The 25,011-nt window shown below is 37.9% G+C and overlaps 2 protein-coding genes and 1 long non-coding RNA gene across 3 annotated transcripts; 2 read left to right on the forward strand and 1 right to left on the reverse strand.

The window, feature by feature from the left end:
- Positions 1 to 2,515: 2,515 nt before the first annotated feature.
- Positions 2,516 to 17,659, reverse strand: LOC130472352 (uncharacterized). Its single transcript, XR_008932458.1, has 4 exons — positions 17,364 to 17,659; positions 16,814 to 16,883; positions 16,660 to 16,707; positions 2,516 to 2,946 (listed from the first exon to the last, which is right to left on the reverse strand). It is a non-coding gene; the product is annotated as an uncharacterized lncRNA (long non-coding RNA).
- A 131-nt stretch (positions 17,660 to 17,790) lies between these two features.
- LOC110787457 (ultraviolet-B receptor UVR8) lies at positions 17,791 to 22,160 on the forward strand. The gene is made up of 6 exons (XM_021992080.2): positions 17,791 to 17,995; positions 18,095 to 18,274; positions 20,049 to 20,084; positions 20,197 to 20,321; positions 20,410 to 20,887; positions 20,983 to 22,160. The coding sequence occupies exons 1-6, from the start codon at positions 17,908 to 17,910 to the stop codon at positions 21,780 to 21,782; spliced, it is 1,707 nt and encodes a 568-aa protein (XP_021847772.1). The 5' UTR covers positions 17,791 to 17,907; the 3' UTR covers positions 21,783 to 22,160.
- Positions 22,161 to 22,613: 453 nt separating this feature from the next.
- LOC110787458 (probable carboxylesterase 120) lies at positions 22,614 to 23,963 on the forward strand. The gene has a single exon (XM_021992081.2). It carries the CDS (start codon positions 22,765 to 22,767, stop codon positions 23,839 to 23,841), a length of 1,077 nt encoding a protein of 358 aa, XP_021847773.2. The 5' UTR covers positions 22,614 to 22,764; the 3' UTR covers positions 23,842 to 23,963.
- The last annotated feature ends 1,048 nt before the right edge of the window (positions 23,964 to 25,011 follow it).

The raw sequence follows: 25,011 nt of genomic DNA on the forward strand, positions 1-25,011 counted from the left end.
TATTATAATGTAAAAGTGATCTATTTTTTTGTGATAAGATTTTCACTTTAATAAAAATTATTCATTCAAAATCAGTAGTAATAATCTATTGTTTAAAAGTAACTATGTAACCCTTTAAAATGTTTATCCCAAAAAAAATTACGAAGTACAAAGTATAATATAATACTCCCCCCGTCCCAAAATTATCTTCCTGCTTTCCTAAACGAGCGTCCCAAAATTATCTTCCTGTTTCTAATTATAGATGTACTAACTTTTCACTTTACCCTTGTTTGGGACCACTAAAATTAAAAAAAAAACAAGGAAAACTAATTTTAAACACAAAAATCAGAAAAAGAGGAGGGGACCATTTGATGGAAAAAATGACCCAATACTACCCCTATTTGTGTTGAATCTGTGTGCTTTAAATCTGAGCATTTTGATTGATTGAGAATAAATATTATTGTATTCTTATTGGTTAAACTATTTTGATTAGGATCCATGTGCAAAAGAGGAGGGGACCATTTTGCTTATTCCAACACAAGTACAATCCAATCATTAGACTTATCCACTCCAAATATTTTTCTTAAAAACCGTGAAATTGGTCAAACAGGAAGATAATTTTGGGTCAGAGGGAGTAGTACAAATGATGATTGAGTTGCATGAAAAAATGGAATAAAGTACGTGGGAAAGATAATATAGTACATAGGAAAGTGAAATATAGTACATGAGTGAGTTTTCAATGTATTTTTAATTAATACTTCGTATAGTACATGAGAAAGTGTGGACCTTAATAGCCAAAATTAGAAACAAGACTATAATTTTGGGACTTTCAATTTAAAAAATAAGACTGGAACGGATGGAGTAATATGTAATGGGAGGAGTAAAAGAGATATTCATTCCGGTCGGGGTTTTATCAAAGTTTCAAAAAATCCGACCTTAAACCTAAATTTTCGGGTTGGTTAACCGAATTTCGGGTTCAATTTTAATTTCGGGTTTTCCAGATTTTTACGATATGATTTCGGGTTTGATTTACGATATGATTTCGGGTTCGTTTATGATTTTGAATAGTCTTATATGCACGCGATGCGTGCGGGTATTGAAAAAACTAAAAATTGTGCTATATGAGTATATAATATACCAAGAAATATTTTGCGATCTAAGCTAAAAACTCATTCTACTAATAAGAACTGTGTTCTAAAACAGAAGCTGAAGAATACAGACTAATTATTTAAGTCTAGCTCAAAGTAATGGTCTAAAATGAAATCAGGGTGGCTGCTTTCTGTTAGTTCTGGCTAAGATGTTGTTCCGGTTCATAACACACCGTCTCCCCTCGTTCCTGACAACCTCATGAACCACAAAGTGAAGTAGAGTTGTCTTCCCATCACTGCTTTTGTAATGAGAGAGCTTCCTCTAGGAGCACCAAGTGCTTTCAAAAATTTCCCAAGCGCTCTATCCAACATTTTTGCACCATAGTACCTAAACAAAATCCACAAAATAGATTCATCATCTAAATAGCTCCACCGATTAGTAGCTCAAGAGACACCACCGATTATTTCAACCCAGATTCAAAAAAGATATATACATTAGATATCATAATAATTGTGTGTGTGTGTGTGAGAGAGAGAGGGAGACACACACATATTGGTTAAGTAAATGAAAACACCAAGAATTTCATTTTAGTAAGCAATCTAAAACACTGCTTTTACTTGCAACAACAAAACTGACAGCCCAGAATGATATGATGTTGGTTTCACCAAAGCCAAACCAATTCAATCTCAACATAATTGCAATACACCAAAGAATCCAACTCAATGTGATATCAGCTCCCTTCTATTCAGATTACGATCGGGGACACTAAAATGACAACCCAACTTCCAATCTTATATTGGTTCCCTTTCTACTCAAATCACACCAAAGCATAATCAATCCAACCTCAACGAATGTAAACAATTACAAAGAATACAAAATGTGGAAAAAATCTCAAAAAGTTCAACTTTTCAAGCATCAAAGTATCACATTCTGAAATGAAAAATCTAAACAGTAAATTATCTTCTAAAATCCAATTCAAATCCACTTGCTTATTTCAAAATATTCACCACGGATTTGACAATTGCTTATTTGAATTCTGGCTTTTCGTGGGGTACTGCAAATTAAATTTATTTTTCGTTCTGGATTTGAGAATATAATTCAGATGAATTCAAGTATATAATAGAGATAATGAGGACACCCATTTCAGATCTTTATATAAGCCAGTGTTGACAGATTCAAAGGGGTTACCAACTTACAACATGTTACACTCTGCACTCCCAATATAAAAGATTTATTATAACTCCAAAAAATACAGAACCTCATCAGACAACATACCTCAGAGGGCCTTTCAGTAGAAATTCAGACAGCTAAACTGATTATAAAAGAGCCATTGGACAAACTATAAATCAAGAACTTACGAAGTTGAGAGTAGAGGATAAGGATCGAGAAGCCTGCAAAAAGGAAGGGAGACACACATTAGAGGAGCTTCAATGATATAACATAGACTTAGTTTTGAGAGAAGTCGAGCAATTAAAAAAATAAAGGAAAAGGAGTAATAACTTTGGCAGATTTTTATTGAACATACAGGTATCAGACACTCTCATAAATCCACATCAAGAATAGTTGATAAATTGCATCACAAAGAGCTCAGAATTTTAAAGTACCACATAACTAATTTAAAGATCGAGGGTGCCCATGCCAGTGCCTACAAGTATATCAGAGAATAGATTAAGTATTATATAATAGAGAAGACATTCTCTAAAGTTACTCATCACCGTCTGCGAAAGTTATTGATTCAATTCAAATTAGCTACATTTGGTTTGATTTGAAAACTGAACGGAACATAAGACTATTAGTACTGCTACTTACATCATAAGCTTCGCTGATCTGGTGGAAACTGTTTGACCAATTGTCACCTCTGCATACATTTGGATGATACTGCAATGGATTACCAACAAATTACAATCAGATCGACAGTAATTAAAGAGAACACACTTCAAATTCCACAAAAATCAACCGGAAACCATAATTTATTCATAAAATGCTGCTCAAATAGTGAAATGTTTCAAATTAAAAGAAAAACGATGATTTTTTTACAAAGTTGGACATCTCCGGTCAGATCAACTGTGAAACAGAAACTCAAAAGTCTCAAATTAGAGGAAAATGGATGAATACACAATCAGACACCCAAATATCACGACATTAACACAGCCAAAAAGTCTCAAATTAGACTAAAATCGACCAAATTTAACCCAAATCAAAAACTAAAAATATTCATTTTGTCATTTTCATAAGTCCGATCATACGAGAATGATAAACGGAAATGCAAGCAAGATTTTTTACCAAGATTAAGGTGGAAACCTCTGAAACCAACTTGTCGGAACTTTGGGGTACTCCAAAATGCACAAACCAAACGAGTGCAATTGGAATTCCAGTCCTGCTGATATTCTGCCCCCATTTCTAAAGCATGTGACCGCAATATACCTTGTGTAACACCCCAACAATTCTCTCTTTTCTAAAATACTCTTTTAATATAAAACATAGAGAATTATCAAGGCATTATCGCCCGTGTGAAAACGTAACGGCTTATTCAGAATTTTGCAGCGGAAAACATAATAAATAACTTTAATAATTTAAATAAGTCAACTACCAAAACCAACAAACCGAAGTCGACCTAATTAGTTCAAATCAAATTCAAGTCCATTAAAACAAGTTCAACAAAACCAAATTCAAATGAGATAAAATAACGACTACACAAATCTCTCCAGATCCCGAACCCCAGTGATGCATCATCTTCAAACTTGCAATGGACAATGCTTATTGATCCCTAGCGACTGCTCACCAAAGATTGGGTCATTACAGGATCAATAAGGCATAGCCATGATCAACATGCACAAGCAAAAGCACGCAATCAGCAAAGCTGAGTACTACATACTAAATCAATAATAATCCTAACATGATTCTATTAAACGAACAATCCTAACATGATTCTAATAACGTACATAAGGGCAACCAAAACAAATAATTTGAAACCACACTTAACTAGACTAGACTAGACTGGACTAGACTTTTGTAACATTAATATTATTTTAATTGAAATAGGCAATGGACCGAGTTTTCTAGCTAGAAGCTTCACTAAGGAAGACGAGGTACGGGCGCGACTCCGTAACCTCAGTGACCTGCGATATCGAGGAACGTTTGAATAAAAATAGGACACGGTGATCAATCCGGTCCGAGATAAAGGCCATAGGCTACCACCATGAACCCCAACTCCTGTTTGTCCTTCACTTTAGACGTGCACAGTCTAAAGCTATTGCTACTTAGTTTCACTTTACATGATTTACAAATTGAAACCCTGTTATGACTCAACAATCACATAAGGCATACAATCCACATTTATTCACAACTGTTTTTATCTTTGAATTAAGTAAGTGATCACAAATGTATCAAACAAGACTCATTCCAATTAAACTCAACCTTTCCTTTAATACTGATCAACCCCTCTATATGGGTATAAGGTTTCAACTTACTAAACAAGGTCCTCGACCCTCATAAAGTAGTGAAAAGCTAAAAGGGAACAAAGAACAATCGATATGAATCAATATATATGATAATCTAATGTTCCCAACCAACATGTTTGCATCAATCATCTACTAACATGTTATAATTCTCATAAAGAAATACATATGCTTAACATGTCCATCCAACAATATTAAACATGAAATTCCAACACAATCAAGTTCATCAATGATGAGTCATATTTGTATAGGGTATTTTAGGCGCATTTAGGTTGCATTATTAGGCATTTATATCATTTTAGTTGCATTTAGGATCACATTTGCATAAGTTATCGTTGTCGTACTCTATTACGCCCCGTTTGTGTTTTCTTAATGTTTCAGGTGATTTTACGGTCATTTGGATGCTTTCGGAGTGTTATGAGTTGATTTGGATGATGAACGGATGGAATGTTGACTCGAGGATCATTGCATGTCTCTAGGGATAATTTTAAGTCAACAACGAAGCTAAACGCTACTTTTCTAAGCATCAAAACGGACAAGCGTTCACTCTTTTGATGATATCTCAAGTTCTATATGTCGGAATGAAGCGAATTTTATTGGCCTAGAAAGTAGGATTCAAGAGCTTTCCAACGACAGGTCACACGTCCTTATAGGCACTGTAGAACAAGAGTTATGACATAAACAAGATGGCTCGACTATCCGATTCGCCCACGGCCCAAAACGCAGGCCCAACTCTCCTCCTTGGGCGCGAAAACCAGCGACCAACCAGCGGGCCCGCTGGTTTCTGCGCCCAAGTGATTCCCGCGCATGTTTTGGTCTTCGTGATCGTCCAATTAAATGATAACTTATGTAATTATTATTATTTTCCTTTTTTGTTTAGAATTTAGGAAACACTAAAATACCTCAAGGGAATTAATGTATTCCCTTATGCTTTTATTTCCTTTAGGTTTCAATTCTCCTAGATTTTGAATTCACGTTCTTTTTTCTCTCTTTTCTTTTTCATGAACCATAGTTTTTCTACAAACTCCATTAATGTAATTCTTTGAGGTATTATTGATTTTCCTTTTATTTTATTTATTGCTTTTAATTATGTTTTCATTCTTAGATTTGATTTTCATTGTTCGTTTCATGATTGAGTAGTTCGCTTTCTAGGGTTTGGGAATCCATGTTTATATTATGAATCTTTGTTATTATTGTTGATAGTTTGATTATTCATTGATATTTCTAGTTGATTAGGTTTATATTGTTAATCTTTGCAATCTGATCAATTGTTTGATTAAATCATGCTAATAAGGTTTAGAATTGAAAGATCGAATTTTAGAGGCTTACCTACAACTAGCAATTCTGATTATGTTAGCGATCGTACTGCATATGTTGAATTGAGAGTGTTAAGACCCGACCGTAGGATTAACTTGTGCTCTAGATAATTTGAATATTTGAATTGTGGATGATGTTTTGATTGATTTTGAACTATGGACATGGTGAACCATTACCCTAGATCTTTTAGTTTATTTTTCTATTTATTTTAGTTTAAACATTGAATCCTAAATTTCGTGACATTGTTAGTTTCGCCATACCTTGAAAGCTAGATTTAAATAGCCATCTCTCTGTGGATTCGACCCTGCTTACCCTACTACATTGTTAGGAGGATTCGTTAGGATTTTATTTTTGACGGGTGTACGACAACCTATCAAATTTTGGCGCCGTTGCCGGGGAGACGGTTTTATTTTTCTTTTTAGCTTTTATTTTTGGTGAGGCTACATTGTATATAGTTTTTTGGTTTGTGTATGGAATTCTTTTTTTAAAAATACACATGGCTTCTATTTGTTTTCCTCAATTCGAGAATGAAGTGTTTTGGAGGTATTATTATAGGCTCGGAGATTTTCTTGGTCCAAATCATCTTTTTGGACAATGGGAACTATGTATGGTGATTTATGAGGGATTGAATGAAGATACAAGATTGGTGTTGGATTCCATGAGTAGTTATATATTTGTGGAGAAGACTCCAGAAGAGTGTTGGGATTTGATTGAGCAATTAGCTAGGGATACATATGAGTGGGAAATGACAATGTTTGTTGAACCTACTCTGTAAAATTTCTCTTTTCCTATTCCTCAAACTCACACCCCTCCCCCATATTATTGTTCTTATTGTCATTGTCATGACCATGATACTTCTCTTTGTCCCTATAACGAGTCATATGTTAGTACTGTCAACCCTTTCCTTCGATCTAATATGCGGAATTTCCAACTCGAGCCATCTTATTGTGACATGAAAATCCTTTATAATGATGATGATGATGATGATGATGATGATGATGATGGTGGATTTGTTGAGAATGTTAGTTCATTAGAGGAAGGTTATCATTTGAATTTTGGTATTGAAGAGGAAAAGTTGGATGTAACGGAGACTTTGGAGGATGAAGAATCACTAATGGTTGTAGAATCGATGGTTGAGAAACCGTTGGTTGCGAAACTTTTGGTTGAAGATTTTAGTGACAAGTTTATTCACGAGGGTGGAATTGTAGGTAAAAGCATTAATGACCCTATATCTCCTCCCGCCTATGTCCCGTTCTCGCGGAGGCTTGATCTTGTTCCTTCATCCCCCATGTTAAGCCTTTTGCACTTTATCAATAGGTCTCCATTCCATGATACATTTGACCTTGCCGACCTTGATGCTCATTCTAAAACGTTTACATTGCCCGAGGAGCAATTAGAAGGAAGTTGTAAATATTCTCCTTTTTCTTTTGATTTTTCCTCTACTTCTGATTCTTTTTCTTTTGGTTTTATTTTTTCTGTTTATTTATCTAATACCCTATTTGCGAGGATGAATTTGGTTTTTCTCAAGCCATACGTAGTGCTCAATGACATGTTTGCAGGGGCATTCGATAAATTACTCAAGGCGTTGGATTCTTCTGATTAACTATTTGAGTGGAGTCAAGCTAATGACTTAAAACGAGCGCTTATCGGGAGGCAACCCGATTCCTAACTTTCCTTCATTTCAATTTTCTTCATTTATTTCCATTTTAATTTAGTATTTTATTTCTATTTGCTTAATTTATTGAAAATAAAAAAAATAAAAAAACAACAAAAGCACAAAAATATTTTCCTTTGAGTTCACTTGAATTCATAATTTTATTTTATTTTTTGATTAGTTTTCGTTAATCGTATTTATTTATTTATTTATTTATTTTGCGTTTAATTTTACTAACGATTTTTTTTTCCTTTGAGTTCACTTGAATTCATAATTTTATTTTATTTTTAGATTAGTTTTTCATTCATCGTATTTTTTTTTTTTTTTTTTGTGTGTTTAGTTTCACTAACGATTCTAACTTTTGAATTTAGTGGTGCTTGAATTATTATTTTTTCAGAATTATAGGGTCAAGATCAAGTTAATTCCGAAAATCCGATGCATCAACAAGTTTTTACAAGCCACAATAATGCAGCGACGAGCTGCACTCGCGCATTCCAGCGCTCGCCCGACAAGCTAGCTGGTCGCACTTCGTTGTGCGGACAACCAGCGACTACCCAGCGGCCTCGCTGAACGTTTTTGGCCCAATTTCATAACTCTCTGCCTTGCCCGCTGGATTGCCAGCGACCACGCTGGATTCCCGCCCTCCCCTTATTCAAAAAACAAGAAAAACAACTGACCTTCCCTCACCCACAACACCGCCTACCACCCAGCCCATCCTCCAACCTCTCCCTCCGTTACTCGCCGGCATCAACTCCCACCTCACCGGAGTTCGGCGCCCAGCCTTCCCCCTTCTCCCTCACCCACGAAACCCAGCCGGCCAACTTTCCCCTCGCCATCTTTCTCGGCGCACCAGCCTGCACACTCTTCCCTCTCCCTCACCCACACACCGCAACCACCAGCCTTCGAACTCTCTCTCCCGCACCACCCTACGGCTGACCATCACCCCACCGGAGTTACGCCTGCTCCGAACCGCCGCCTGCAACTCGCCCAGCCAGCATCCGCCACCTTCCCCTCTCACCCACGCAACAAACACCACCCCCGCGCAACCAGTTCGTGAAACCCCACCCGCTTCCTTCGCACTTCGCCTCTCCCTCGTTCGAACCCACAGCACCAGCCCGCCACTCTCTCACCACCGCCGACCACCTGCACACGGTCGGTCGGCGCACTACTCCAGCCCACCACCTTCCCTCCTCTTCACCTCCACCATTATCTTGTTCATGAATTTTAAAACCCTAACTTTTAAAATCAATTTGGGGGTTTTTGGTTCTTTGTGGACATTGGTAAATTGTGTAGTATTGTGGGTCGTTTGAGGAACTCACAACTAAATTATGGTCTTTGTGGTGCACAAAGGATATTAAAATTTCAATTTTTCTAACGTTTATTCACTTGAATCATATTTTGAAAAGAAATTTGGAATTTTGATGACAATATTGGTTGTTGAATTCAAATGGTTGTCGTTGTGAATATTATATGAATTATTTATTGAGATTGGTTAACGTTTGTTGATTGTTGAGTTCAAATTATTAGCATTGGGAGATAATTGATTATTGCTTGAACTATTCGTTGGGATTGATCGTTGAATCTTGAAGTATGCACCGTCTTGGTTGATTGGAGTATTTTAAATCGTGGTTGTTGCATCATGAAAGCAACTAAACCAACTAGCTTTCACCCAAATCCACCACATCTATGGAGATTAGCTCTTTGCGTCTTCAGTTTGAAGCTTCTGGCCACACCGCTTCTACTGTCGACAGTCCTACCGAGTCATACTCGGCAGACGAGGCTCATCACGAGTGAGCACTTTTCATCTCTCTCCCTTGTTTGAGTTATATTGTTGCTATTTTCACAGTGAGGGCACTGTGTTTTGTTTAACTTGGGGGAGGGATATCTATCTTTATTTCTTTCTAGTATAGTTTTATTGCTTTTTTAGGTGTTGTACGCTTTGTACCATCCATTAGGGGTGGGAGTTTACGTGCAACGAAAAAAATGTACTGCTTTCCTAGTGTTATTGTTCAATTTAGTTGCATTTTTTGCATTCATATGTCTTTATACCCTGCATTGTGCAATTGGCTTTCAAACTATGGTCGGGCTTTACTTGACTCTCTTGAGCTTCTTTTGAACTTAGTTATGATTCTGAAATTCAGTCGGTCATGCTATACATTGATAACTGCTTGGCATTGTGTGAACCAATTGAATGGTATGCGGTAAGATGTTGGTCTCGTGTCAAGAATAGCTAGCCAATTATCTTGTAGGTCACCTTACTATGTGTTTGTGTGATTGATGTGACTTGTTATCGTATGATTTTGGCTTGAGATTCATTAGTAGTTTAGTTGCAACTCACACATGCCGCGTATGACAGAGGCCATTCTCTTAGGAAGCCTTCAGACGAATTTAGAAACATTAGTTCCTGCCTTTCATACCCATGTTGTAGCCTTGTCCGTTTATTGTTTTAACTCCACAAAATTAAGCCCTATTAGCCCCGTTGGCTACTTGTCCCGAGTCTAGCTTGGGGGAGCTTCGGTGTTCATAATGGCTTCATTAATGTTGATGGATTGGCACACCAAGCCAATAGATCGTGATTCGAGGCTATGTTTGGATTTGTGGTTCGGAAATGGTGTATATTATCGTTGGCACCCAAGATTGTAACAGTTAGCATTAGATTTATTTATGTACTTTCGATTTCTTATTTTGTTTCATTTTCATAAAAAAAATAGAAAAAAAAGTAGAAAAAGAAAAAAAAAAAAAAAAAAAAAAAAAGCAGAAAAAAAAAAAAATATGTTTTTCGTTTTTGTATGTTGTTTGAAAGCAAGGAAAGGGGAATGAAGAAAGATCATTGACATTATACTATGTTTTTCCCTTGGTTATAACTTGGTTGATTGTTCGGGTTTCATGGTTCGATGGAGTTGGATTTGCGGCATTATCACGCCGGCGCATATAGTTCACATTTGCTCCCCAAGTTGGACCTTACTCTCACTTTTTCCCAAATTATACCCTACCCTTCCTTTTCACCTAGCCCCATTACAAGCTTATTATAAAGACCTCTTGATCGGCATGTTTGTTTTGTGATTGAATGAAAATCGTTTCTTGCTATTGTCATCTTACCCCATGTTGCATCATATATTTATATTCTACAAGGTATGCGGCGACGACTAGCTTGATTGAGAATAGTTTGTGGCTAAGCTTGGTTGTTTCAATTGCGGATCATGATGCTTTGTGGTTCTATTTGTATCCGAGCTAGATTTCTGTCTCAATAACTCTGTTTGATTTTTTGCTCGAGAGTTAGGTTGGTCTTACAATGGTTTTATGAAAGTCATGTGCGTCTTGTTTCTCTATCTTTGGTTTAGTGTTGCTTGGGGACAAGCAACAGTCTAGCTTGGGGGAATTTGATGAGTCATATTTGTATAGGGTATTTTAGGCGCATTTAGGTTGCATTATTAGGCATTTATATCATTTTAGTTGCATTTAGGATCACATTTGCATAAGTTATCGTTGTCGTACTCTATTACGCCCCGTTTGTGTTTTCTTAATGTTTCAGGTGATTTTACGGTCATTTGGATGCTTTCGGAGTGTTATGAGTTGATTTGGATGATGAACGGATGGAATGTTGACTCGAGGATCATTGCATGTCTCTAGGGATAATTTTAAGTCAACAACGAAGCTAAACGCTACTTTTCTAAGCATCAAAACGGACAAGCGTTCACTCTTTTGATGATATCTCAAGTTCTATATGTCGGAATGAAGCGAATTTTATTGGCCTAGAAATTAGGCTTCAAGAGCTTTCCAACGACAGGTCACACGTCCTTATAGGCATTGTAGAACAAGAGTTATGACATAAACAAGATGGCTCGACTATCCGATTCGCCCACGGCCCAAAACGCAGGCCCAACTCTCCTCCTTGGACGCGAAAACCAGCGACCAACCAGCGGGCCCGCTGGTTTCTGCGCCCAAGTGATTCCCGCGCATGTTTTGGTCTTCGTGATCGCGAAAACCAGCGACCAACCAGCGTTGCCTTTATAGCCTCCTTTTACGGTGCGACGGTTGGTCAACGTCAAAGCAACCAGTTCTCAAATAAGTAATCTCAAATCACTCAGGTATTGAGGATTTAGTGTCTAATAATTTAATGAAATTTACTTATGACAGATTTTCATCTCTTACAGTAAAGTTTCATAGGTCTGTCCGATACTAGTCTTCCCAAAGTAAGTATCTATGCAAATGATTATGACATTGCCATGTCCACATAGTTCAAGAAACAGAACTACTAGTCATCTTGCATTCTAGTCGTCTAACATTTTCTATGCGTCCAATTTTATAGAAAACTCCGACTAGGGACCATTTTCAACCTTTGACATTCAAGTTCACTTGATAGACATTTCTTAGTCACAGGACTGGTCCTGACAGTCTATCTTGAATATATCGTCAAATTGAAGGGACTCATCATTTAATAAACCACGAAAAATGAATTCTATTCATTTATTGTGAATGATTAACCAATAATGTTTTACAAAGATTTAACTCTAAAACTTTAAAACATTAAACAAGGATATCAAAGCCATTCTCCAATATGCTTGATTCCCATGGCTGCAGTGTGCGAGTTGTGCTTCGCCTGCGGCAGAGGTTTAGTCAATGGATCTGATATGTTGTCATCAGTTCCAATCTTGCTTATCTCGACTTCTTTTCTTTCAACGAACTCTCGTGGAAGGTGAAATCTACGAAGTACATGCTTGACTCTTTGGTGGTGTCTAGGCTCCTTTGCCTGTGCAATAGCTCCGTTATTATCACAATACAGGGCTATTGGTCCTTTAATGGAGGGGCTACACCAAGTTCGCCTATGAACTTCCTTAGCCATATAGCTTCCTTTGCTGCTTCATGTGCAGCAATGTACTCCGCTTCAGTTGTAGAATCCGCAATGGTGCTTTGCTTAGCACTTTTCCAGCTTACTGCACCTCCGTTGAGGCAGAAGACAAACCCAGACTGTGATCTGAAATCATCTTTGTCGGTTTGGAAACTTGCGTCCGTATAGCCTTTAACAATTAATTCATCATCTCCACCATAGACCAGGAAGTCATCTTTGTGCCTTTTCAGGTACTTCAGAATATTCTTGGCAGCAGTCCAATGCGCCTCTCCTGGGTCTGACTGGTATCTGCTCGTAGCACTGAGTGCGTACGCAACATCCGGGCGTGTACATATCATAGCATAAATTATTGAACCAATCAATGATGCATATGGAATCCCATTCATTCGTCTACGCTCATCAAGTGTTTTTGGGCACTGAGTCTTGCTTAGAGTTATTCCATGAGACATGGGTAGGTAGCCTCGCTTGGAGTCTGCCATCTTGAACCTATCAAGCACCTTATTGATATAAGTGCTTTGACTAAGTCCAATCATCCTTTTAGATCTATCTCTGTAAATCTTGATGCCCAATATGTACTGTGCTTCTCCTAGATCCTTCATCGAAAAACATTTCCCAAGCCAAATCTTGACAGAGTTCAACATAGGAATGTCATTTCCGATAAGTAATATGTCGTCGACATACAATACTAGGAAAGCAATTTTGCTCCCACTGACCTTCTTGTATACACAAGATTCGTCTGCGTTCTTGATGAAACCAAAGTCATTGACTGCTTCATCAAAACGTATATTCCAGCTCCTTGATGCCTGCTTCAATCCATAGATTGATTTCTTTAGCTTGCATACCTTTTTAGCATTCTTTGGATCCTCAAAACCTTCAGGCTGTGTCATGAACACAGTTTTTGTTAAAACGCCGTTTAAGAAAGCAGTTTTGACATCCATCTGCCATATTTCGTAATCGTAATATGCAGCGATTGCTAACATTATCCGAATAGACTTTAGCATTGCAACTGGTGAAAAGGTTTCATCGTAATTCACACCGTGGACTTGCCTGTAACCTTTTGCAACCAATCTAGCTTTGAAAACTTCAAGTTTCCCATCCTTGTCCTTTTTCAGTTTGAAAACCCATTTGCTTCCAATGGCTTGGTAGCCATCTGGCAAATCGACCAAATCCCATACTTGGTTTTCAGACATGGAGTCTAATTCAGATTGCATGGCTTCTTGCCATTGCTTGGAGCTAGGGCTCGTCATAGCTTGTTTGTAAGTCGCAGGTTCATCACTTTCAAGTAATAGAACATCATAGCTCTCGTTCGTCAAAATACCTAAGTACCTTTCCGGTTGAGATCTATATCTTTGCGATCTACGCGGGGTAACATTTCTAGATTGACCATGATTCTCACCAGATACTTCTAAAGATCTCTGAGTTTCATCCTGAATGTCATCTTGAGCATTCTCTAGAGTTTGTTATTCGACTCGAATTCTTCGAGGTCTACTTTTCTCCCACTTGTCATTTTGGAAATGTGATCTTTCTCCAAAAAGACACCATCTCGAGCAACAAACACCTTGTTCTCAGATGTATTGTAGAAGTAATACCCCTTTGTTTCCTTTGGATAGCCCACAAGGATACATTTGTCAGATTTTGGATGAAGTTTGTCTGAAATTAATCGCTTGACGTATACTTCACATCCCCAAATCTTAAGAAAAGACACATTTGGAGGCTTTCCAAACCATAACTCATATGGAGTCTTTTCGACAGCTTTAGACGGAGCTCTATTTATAGTGAGTGCGGCTGTATTTAGTGCATGTCCCCAAAATTCTAATGGAAGTTCGGCCTGACCCATCATTGACCTGACCATGTCTAGCAAGGTTCTGTTCCTCCATTCTGACACACCGTTCCATTGTGGTGTTCCAGGAGGAGTCAATTCTGATAGAATTCCACATTCTTTCAGATGGTCATCAAATTCATAGCTCAGATATTCACCGCCTCTATCAGACCGCAGTGCCTTAATCTTCTTGCCTAATTGATTCTCTACTTCACTATGAAATTCCTTGAATTTGTTAAAGGATTCAGACTTATGCTTCATTAGGTAGACATAACCATATCTACTGAAGTCATCAGTGAAAGTGATAAAGTAGCTGAAACCACCTCTAGCATTTGTACTCATTGGTCCACATACATCTGTATGGATTAAACCCAATAGTTCATTTGCTCTTTCTCCAACTTTAGAGAAAGGTTACTTTGTCATTTTTCCAAGTAAACATGATCCGCATTTACCATAATCCTCTAAGTCAAATGGTTCTAGAATTCCTTCCTTTTGAAGTCTTTCTAAGCGTTTCAAGTTAATATGGCCTAATCGACAATGCCACAGATAGGTGAGATCTGAATCATCCTTTTTGGCCTTTTTGGTATTTATGTTATAAACTTGTTTGTCGTGATTAGGATTCCCGCACAAGCGTTGCACGAGCCGTGCACCCGCGCAAGCCTTGCGGCCCACGCTAGGCGCACAGCGCACGGCCCACGCTGATGTGCTCTCGTGCGCGCGCGCCCTTGGCTGGGCCTGGCCTTGCGCTGGGCCTGGTCGAGGCGTGCGTTGGTGCGTGCGGCTCGCTGGGCGATGGCCTGGCTTCGTGCTGGGCCTTCGTCTAGCGGGCCTCGTCCGATGCTAATTCGTACGATACGCTTCCGATTAAATTCCTGATTCCGGAATTCATTTCCGATACGAACAATATTTAATATTTCCGATTCCGGAATTAATTTCCGTTTCGAACAAATATTTAATATTTCCGTTTCCGGAATTATTTTCCGATTCCGATAATATTTCCGATTCTGACAATATTTCCGTTTCCGGCAATATTTCCGATTCTGGCAATATTTCCATTTCCGATAATATTTTCCGATACGTACCATGTTTCCGTTTCCGGCAACATCTACGACTTGGATAATATTTATATTTCCGATACGATCCATATTTCCGTTTCCGGCAATATCATCGTTTCCGGAGTATTCATTTCTTGCTTGTGACGATCTCAGCTCCCACTGAAACCAAGATCCGTCGATTCCGAATATCCATAGATAGAGTATTTAATGCCATTAAATACTTGATCCGTTTACGTACTATTTGTGTGACCCTAGGGGTTCAGTCAAGAGTAAGTTGTGGATTAATATCATTAATTCCACGTGAACTGAAGCGGCCTCTAGCTAGGCATTCAGCTCACTTGATCTCACTGAATTATTAACTTGTTAATTAATACTGAACCGCATTTATTAGACTTAACATAGAATGCATACTTGGACCAAGGGCATTATTTCCTTCACGGCGAGGCCACGGTGGCAGGGCGGCGATGGGTGGTGGCGCAGCAGGGTGACCGAAGGTGGCTGGTGGTGCAAGCAGGAGGAAACGCACGCAGAGGAGAACGAAAAGGAGGAGTGTTGATGCTTCCCGAAGGAGAAGGGAGAGGGGCCAACGGCCGGTGCTGGTTGGTTGGCGGCAGCGAGGGGGTGCAGGTGGCTGTCGCAGCAAATGAACACAAGCATTAAGGAGGAGAGAACGAAAGGGAGAAGGAAAACCGAAGGAGAAAAGGAGGAAGAAGAAGTTACCGGCGAGGAAGGTTGCACGCGACCGAGGAGGAGCGTCTGAGGTGGTTGGCCGGCGGCGTGAGGGACAGCAGCAAGGAGGGCGGCGATGGCTGAAGCAGAGAGAGAGAGTTTGCTTGCTTTTCACGTGAATTGGGGGAGAGGAGAGAAGAGGGTTTTTGGCTTTCTTGATTTTACGTGAAGTTGAATTATGGGTTGATAATATGGGTTTTCTTGTTTTGGGCTTTGTCAATTTGGGCTAGGATTAGAATTGAGTTTGTTTGAATCCAAAACCAGTTAAGATTGTTTTTCAAATTCAATCGAACGTGTTTTCGCAATTCGAATTCTTTTCAACATAAAACTCTAAAATTATTTTTGATTTCATAAATCGTTGAAATATTTAGAACGTATAAAAATAAATTACGTTAAATATATATATATATATATATATATATATATTAAATTCGTAAATTCTATTTAAAATAGAAATAACTATACGTTAAAATACATTAATAAAATTTATAAATTTGCGGGGGATTACACCTTGCTCGGGGTTTACTAAGCCTGACAGCGCAAAAACTACCCCTTCCTGTCCATATTACACTGGAAAATCATAATCAAATACAATTTGAACAATTTATCAATTGCAACCAAATTTATACCCAATTAAAAATTGAAAGAAAAAACCCTAGAATATATTTCCTTTTAAAATCAAATTATAAAACTAAAAAAATGTTACTGACCTTGCAAGATTTGCAGCGATCACCAACTCCAAACCAGGAGAATAAAAGCTGAACAATCAATCAACCCAAATACCTCAATTCAGAAACCACATAACTCAATTCAGAAAAAAGATAATTGAAATGAATTTTTTCAAGAACAACCAAATTAATTCACCAATTTTGTGTTTGGAAGGCTTCGATTTCCATGTGGAAGGTCGCGGAATTTCCATGGCAGACATACATGCCTGAAAATAATCACAAAACGGAAATAAATTATCAACACCTAATTAAAAACCCTAATAATTATGAAAAACAGAAGAAAAAAAATCCCCAAATCTCTAGAAATTCCTCTGTTAAGGTTTTGAGCTCTACATCAAGAAAACATCACCCACAAACAACTCCGAATTAAGAACATACCCAAATTTCCCAGAGAAAAAATATATCAAACAATTAAATTCAATGGGTTCAATACCAAACCCAATTTCCGATAGCATCTCCTTAAATTCCTGACTAAAAGAACCAGATCGACCTTCGCCATGAACATTTTGTTGAATCAATTTCTTAAAATAATAAGCACAATCTACTTTTATATCATGATTACCAATTTACCATCTCCTATACAGTTAATCAAGTTCAAATTTTCAATTTTTAAAATCGCAATTAGAAATTCAACTGATTTAATGCAGGAATCAATTTGATAATATGAAATAGCAGAAATGAATTACCGTTGACATGGGAGAGGAGAGAGAGAAGGAAATCTGAGGCGACAAAAGCGCTTCGTCAACCTCCACTCGCAAATCGAACAGCCAGATCCCCCGGCCAGTTCACCGAAGATGACCACCCGCCGAAACCCTTCCGTATTTGCAGAGTCATGCTAGAGTCATGGTGCAATAACCGAGACAGGAGCCGCCATCGAAGCCTCCGTGAAGTCTTCTTCGGGTTTTAGGGTTTCACAGGAGAAGGAAGTTCAAGGAGAGAGAAAGAAGATTGGGGCGAGAGGAGGATTACAGGGCTACAGGCTTTGGTTTGAAAGTCAACTAATAAAATAGGGGTATTATTATCTTTTTGCAAGTGGACACGAAAAGTTAAGTTACCTAAATGACCTCAGGAGTTGGCTTATATAACAGAAAAGAAATTTTTACGATTTACTCAAGTCCAAAAAACCACAAAGAAAATTTGCTGATAAGGTTTTTTTGTGTTTTTTTTTGTTTTTTTTTGCAGAGGCTAAGTTTGTGAAGTAGCCAATTTTTTCATCAACTCTTGGGACTCATGGGGACTCCAGAAGCACCAATCAGCAACCCAGCACACAAGATCATCGCCGTCGCCGCCGGCGAAGCTCACATTCTCGCTCTTTCAGGTAAAATCAGTTATCCCTTTACTTATCAATACAATTTAATTTTAAGTTATTAAATCTAATTGGTATATACAAAATGGTGACCAAATAAACTTGGGGCAGGAGATGGGAAGGTATATTCATGGGGAAGAGGCACATTTGGGCGACTTGGCAACGGTTCTGAATCTGATGAGAATTTCCCGGTGCCAATTAAATGGGAAAATGGTGGTGATTTGCAAATTGAAGAGTGTCCAAACTTTGTTGGGGTTGCTGCTGGTGCTTATCATAGTCTTGCTCTTGCTGGTAATACTATTACGAAACAATAAAACACCCATTTTGCAGTTTTTTAATTTGTTTATTTTGTTGCTCGGTCAGGATTCAGGAAGTTTAAAAGTGGTTTATGTACTGGGTTGTTGGATAATTTCGAATTGCAAGTTCAACTAGCTTAATTGGTAAAATGTTTTCGTGAAAGCCGTTTTTAAATTAAGATTTGGATTTGAAGTTCGTGATGTACTTCCCTTTGTGGGTTTTGATGAACCCCACTACCTTGCCCCCCAAAAATAGGAAATGAAATGGAAAGTTTGTTGAATTTGGGATATGAACTTTGAAGTTGGTATACGCAGGTAACTTTATTGTTTTCTTTTGGTTGAATACAGGAATTTTATTGGCTTGCTGAAGAAGTTGCAATTCTTAATTCAGAACCTTTCATCTGTTAGCTTTACTTTGTTAACTGTCAACTTGAGTTCAGCTGGGGTAAAATCCACGAAGGCGGTTTTTGGATATGGGTTCGAAACTGGGCTGGGGTGTGGTGTTTATAGTGGGTTTTGTATGAACCCCACTAACCTACTCAAAAAAAGAAAAGTGAAATTTGTTAGATTTGGGTTGGAAGTTTAAAGTTTGAAGTTGGTATATGCAGGAAATATGTGGAGTATTTTTATAGTTGGCATAGGATTTTCAGTCATCAGGATATTTTTTTCTTGTTGTAATTGCATTAGTGATTAGTATGTGCTTATTGGGTCAAGTTGCTTCTAAGGTTTGAGTTATCAAACACTTAATTTGAATTTCTAATTGGCTTGAACTGTTTATGGGTTAATGTTACTACTCGTATCTTGATAAATTGTAGTCTTTCAGACCCTTCAATGATGGGGTACTATCGATGAGTGAAAATTAATTAGTACGAGTAGTATAGTATTGCTTCTTCTTTCTTTAGGGAATCTATGTTGCCTCATTATGTAATGGGGGGAGTGACAATCTAAAACGGACCAAGAAAATGGCTTGTAAGAAAATATTGACTAAGAAAAAGACCAACTAGAATATATGTCTAATTGTCTAGAGTCTAGACCAAAGAACCTACTCCTATGTCCAAGATGACGGCGTGTTTGTTTGTGTTTGTTGTGGTTTTAGATTATGTATCTCACCTGAGGGGAAGAAGGATTACCTGGGGTGAGGTTGACCGTTCATAATCCCTATTCAAATTACTTGCTTGACTGATTAAGGTGGGCTGGCTGGGACGGACATCGATCTTCGCGTGATGATTGGGTCGATTGATCAAGCGTTAGGGCGTACCAAGTAGCGATTACATACCAAAAACTTCGCTCTTGGCCCGGTCGCGTAGAGTTGCTTGTTTTAAAAATGAAAGCACTGGTCTGTTAATCTGTTATTATTAAAAGATGGCATTTTATGTGCAAAGGTTATAATTTGTTCTTTAATTGCTCATAAGGTAGAAGGATGAGTTTTTGCAGTGCATATTTTAAATTTAAGGACCTGGGTTTACTGCAGATACGCAAATCCGCATCCTTTTATCTTTCATTTTCTTAATTGGTTATTAGTTGGCAATAAACCTACTATGATGCAGTCATCCTAGACACTGCCACCTTTTCTTTTGGTCATAACGTTTTTATCCATTTGGTCATTACTCCATAATGTTTTGCATAGATTATTGATTTATACAATAGGATCCTGGATCTAAAGCTATTCTTCAGTTTGGAATGCTTGATTCTGAATTTCTGATGCTATTTTGAGTTGTCTTTCAAGAATTTCCTCCATTTAATTCACGCACTTAATTAATTGATTGCAGATGATGGATCTGTTTGGTGCTGGGGCTACAATACCTGTATTATTCTCACCTTGACTGCTTTTTTTAAAAAAAACTCTTTCTTCACGCTACCTATTTAACTGAAATCCCATCATCCTCTTCTCGGGGGGTTAAATTTGTCAATTAATAGATAGTCAGCTCGGATTTGATGGAGAAAATGTGTCCGTTCCTCGTCAGTTAGATAAGTTACTGCAATTGAATTCACCCGTATCTCTTGGTGATGATTCAGAGGGAAAGAGTAAAAATCCACTGAAGGTAAGAGTGAAACTCTAATTCATTTTTTTCCAGGGCAATAAACATCGATATATTTATCATACACTTTTCTGTTGGTTCATGATTACAGGTTTGTGCAGTTGAAGCCGGTGGAATGATGTCACTAGCAATTGACAACCTTGGGGTACTCTGGTTGTGGGGAAATATCCCACAACAAAGAAGTCCTGATGACGATACATTCACACTCGAGAGTGTTCCAACTCCAATCCCCATGTACGATTTTTACGGTCACACGGTTGTTAAGGTGGCATGTGGAAATGAACATGTTGTTGCACTAGTAAGTGCTGGTGAAAAACACACTGGTGATGACCTTGTGTGTTACACTTGGGGTAACAACAATCATGGTCAACTAGGGTTGGGAGATACAGTGAGCAGATCACATCCTCAAGCTGTTGCACAGTTCGGCAAGGGATCTGCTTGGAGAGCTTATGATGTAGCATGTGGATCTTTTCACACCGTTGTACTTACTCTCAAGAAGCGGCCAAGTGATACATTAGAAAGTGTCTGTTGGACATTTGGCCTTGGAGAAAACGGTCAGCTAGGACATGGTATATTTGATTTTCTTAGCTTTGTGTCTTTGGAGTTGTTCTTTTCGCATGATGAATTATTAATGAAAAAAATTTGATTTATATTTTGGTAATAGGTACAACCCAGAGTACCTCACTCCCTGAACCTGCTAGAGAATTGCCAGAAAATGCATATTTTGTTTCGGTAGATTGTGGATTGTTACATACAAGTGTAGTTTCATCTGCTGGGGAAGTGTGGTCATGGGGGATGGAAAAGGGTCTAGGGCTTTGCCCTGATGTGAGTTTTTCGGGTGTAGATCACGGAGATGCGATCTTGCCGCTGAAGTTCTTATGCAATGGGCCTCATGGGCCCAATTTTCCTGACCCTGTAGAAGTTGCTTGTGGGGCAGCCCACACTGTCGTTGTTGCAGATGATGGTTACAAGCTTTGGTCTTGGGGAAGAGGAAGGAGTGGAGTTCTTGGTGATGGTAAGGTTAGTGATTCTTATTCTCCAACAATGGTTTTGTGGCCCCCACTATTAGAAGATTTCAGGGACGGTCTGAATCCTACTGACATAGAGTCAAAGAAGCCTAAAGAAGAAGGTGAGGTAACAGAGGTGGATAAGAAGTTGACTTCGGCAATGGAAGAGATGAAACTTTTGCAGTCAAAACTTTCGGTGATGGAACGGTATGTAAGCATTCTTCATGGGTCACTGTTTGGGAAGCCTTTTGAAGAGAGAGATATTCCAGCTTCATTGATCGAGTCTGATTCTTTTGACGTTGGAAAAGCATGGAAGAGTATGTTAGAGGTAGCAGACGGTAAAGAGCTAAGGCGTTTAGAAATGTTTTACGGAAATATGGTTGATGGGGTAAAGGATAAGATAATGAAGAGGAAGATTGAAGATATTGTGAGGGAGTATCTTAGTACTCAACATTGATCTGCAGAAAGTGAAAAAGGCTCGAGAAGAATAAACGTTTGCAAGCTATTTTGTCATTTGGAAATCGCGATAAAAATGCAGAGGTTACGCTGTTAATAAACACAAATATATCAATAAGTTGGCTAGCTTTGCTTGTGATTACAGGGAGCTTTGCAGGTACGCCAACAAATTTACTGTATTTCTGTAAAATCATTGCAGTATGTCAGATTGTCAGTACTCAGCATGTATAATACGTAGTACAGAGTACGGAGTACAAGATTGGTGAAATTTGGTAAAATTTTACAATTATGGTGGTGATTTTTTAAAGTTGTTGTGTTGTATACTTGTATTAGATGATTCTGTTGTTTATATATGCAGAATTTGGCCCGGATTGATTTACCACAGCTCATAGATACATAATATTTTGATGCGAATGTTAATGAGTAATTAATTTGACTTATTTCAGACAAAATAAGTTCAGATAATATAAGTTCAGCAAAAAAATAAGTTTTTTTCAAATATTTTCACATATAAATATGTTTATTTCAAACAAAATAAGTTTTTTTTTTTTTCCAGATAAGATAAGTTCAGATAGTATAAGATCAGTCAAAATAAGTCTAATAGAACGGTGCATGAGTACAACGAGTCTGTCATTGTCTAAATCAAAACTTTATTCCCCTAATCCGTGGCAATCTTGGACAAAGAAGATAGAGTCGTCTAAGATTTGCATCCCCAACCTCTTATCAAAACAGTAAATGTCGTTGTTATAGCACAACCTTTACATTTATGTATGGATCGAAATTGTATACAATCAACAAGCTAGGTTTAGTCACATGATGATAAAATCAATAATGAAGTTGTTCATGCCGTCACGGGTTCACCTTAAACGAGTAGTCAATTGTATTTGTCTTTCTCTCTATAGCTTATCTACAACCATTATCTACAACCAGGACTACAAGTGCACTTTTCGCGGTCGAGCAATAATAGAAATGTATCATATTTAATGATCATTTGCTGTATTAGATTTTCAAGCATAAGCTTAAGCCAAATGGAATCCATGAAATACCTAACCAAACTATTCTTCTTTTTCTTCGTATTATTAGCAACTTCACAACATGTACATGCTCAACGTATTCCCACTGTTTTTGATCCTTACGCATTTCTCCACATAATTCCAAACCCGGACGGGTCGATAACCCGGATCAAAGAGTTCTTCCCGACCGTCCCACCCAACACATCCTCTTCACTTGCATTTTCTAGAGATGTCCCTCTTAACCCGGAGAAAAAAACATGGGTTCGGGTCTACTTGCCCAACAAGCCCGGGCCCGAACCCGTTACTAACCTCCCCGTCGTGGTCTTCGCCCACGGTGGTCAGTTCATCCTTCTAAGCACGGCAACCCCTCAATTCGACTCGTTTCTCTCCAACACCGCGAGCCACCTTAACGTGCTCGTGGTATCAGTTGATTACCGCCTCGCCCCCGAGCATCGCCTCCCCGCAGCGTACGACGACGTATTGGAGGCCTTGTATTGGGTGAAGGATAAAAAGGATGAGTGGGTGGCTAAGTATGGGGATGTTTCGAGGTGTATCATTATGGGGGAGAGTGCGGGGGGCAACATTGCGTACAACGTAGGATTACGAGCTTTGGGTCAAGTCAACAAACTTAAGCCGTTAGTTATAAGAGGTTTGGTTTTAGTCCAACCGTTTTTTGGAGGAGCAAATCAAGTATTTGTAAAGACTGGTAATGTTCCTTTAGAGGTTATTGAGTTACTTTGGAGGTTAACTCTACCACTTGGAGCTAATAAGAACAATCCTTATTTTAACCCAATGTTTGGTGGCGGGTCAAGTAATTTGGAAATGATTAAGGATTTGGGATGGCGGGTTGCAATAGCGGGTTGTGATGGAGACGGTCTTTTTGAAAGACAAGCGGAGGTGTTTGGATTTCTTAAGAAACGAGGTGTTGATGCCAGTAGCTATTTTAGTAATGGGTATTACCATGGTGTTTTTGTTAATAATATTTTTGCATCTCAAAAGCTCTTTGAATTTGTAAGAAGTGTATTTTCTTCTGAATTGGCATATTGAATATTTGATATGGTTGTCTACTTTGTACTACGGAGTACTAACTGTTTATTTCAAAGGGTGGAAATTGTGTAATAATTTCTTTCTCTTGGCTATGAATATATGTTTTCTTCGTTGTTGAGTAATTGGGAATTTCAATTGTTTTTTTTTTTTAATAAACTAGTTGAACAACCGCGTGCGTACTTGGTGTTTAATGAGAAAAATATTTCTTCTGAGTAAGGGAAAGTCATAAAGACCACATCTTGCGACAAAATAATTTGTGTCGCAACTGTTTTTCTAATTACATAAAAATATATATTTTTAATTGTAATTTCTATTTTTTTAATTTATAATATATAAATTAAAAATAAAATATATTTACTATAACCGGACCAGGTTCTGGTGAGAACCTCCCTTAAGATGAGAACTACCTTATAATGAGAACCTCTTATAACCGTCGGATCAATTCAAGCACACGGCTCAAATCAGCTCATTAAGAGTATTTTGGTAAATTACGTCGCTGAATGACCTCCTTTCCACACAAGGGATTCCCATAATTCTTTCTCTCTCTTCAGTTAGCTTTCTCTCTCCTCATTCAGTTTTCTCTCTCTTTCTCTCTTCTGCGTTTCATGAGTTCGGATTTGTGAAAAAAAATTCACAATTATTTTGAAATTTCTCTACGATTTTCCTCTTCAGGTAATTGAATCTTACTTTTTTTGGTTTTCGTATGAAATTTTGCATGATTTTTTGGGTTTTCGTATGAAATGTTTTAGGTTTGTTGTGTTTACTTTTTCTGATCTTGTGTTTACTTTTACTCGATGCTGTGTTTACTTTTTCTGATTTTGTGTTTACTTTTACTTGATGTTTTTTTTTTTTTCCTGATCTTGTGTTTCCTTTTACTCAATGTTGTGTTTACTTTTTCTGATCTAATGTTTACCTCTACTCTATAATGTATTTACTTTTTCTGATCTTGTGTTACTTTTTATGTTTACTTTTGATTATATAGTGTTTACTTTTACTCGATGTTGTTTTTACTTTTTCTGATGTTGTGTTTACTTTTACTCGATGTTGTTTTTACTTTTTCTGATGTTGTGTTTACTTTTACTCGATACTGTATTTACTTTTGATTATATTGTGTTTACTTTTACTCGATGTTGTGTTTACTTTTAGAGGTTCTCATTATAAGGTAGGTTC

This window comes from Spinacia oleracea, chromosome 1 (genome assembly GCF_020520425.1).
Source record: "Spinacia oleracea cultivar Varoflay chromosome 1, BTI_SOV_V1, whole genome shotgun sequence".
NCBI classification, from domain to species: domain Eukaryota; kingdom Viridiplantae; phylum Streptophyta; class Magnoliopsida; order Caryophyllales; family Amaranthaceae; genus Spinacia; species Spinacia oleracea.

Excerpts from the sequence above, each read along its gene's own strand:
- LOC110787457 (XM_021992080.2), top strand. The coding sequence starts at position 17,908 with ATGGGGACTCCAGAAGCACCAATCAGCAACCCAGCACACAAGATCATC. Across the intron at positions 18,275-20,048 it reads TCATAGTCTTGCTCTTGCTG|ATGATGGATCTGTTTGGTGC; the intron begins GTAATACTATTA and ends AATTGATTGCAG. Across the intron at positions 20,322-20,409 it reads AGAGTAAAAATCCACTGAAG|GTTTGTGCAGTTGAAGCCGG; the intron begins GTAAGAGTGAAA and ends TCATGATTACAG.
- LOC110787458 (XM_021992081.2), top strand. The coding sequence starts at position 22,765 with ATGATCATTTGCTGTATTAGATTTTCAAGCATAAGCTTAAGCCAAATG.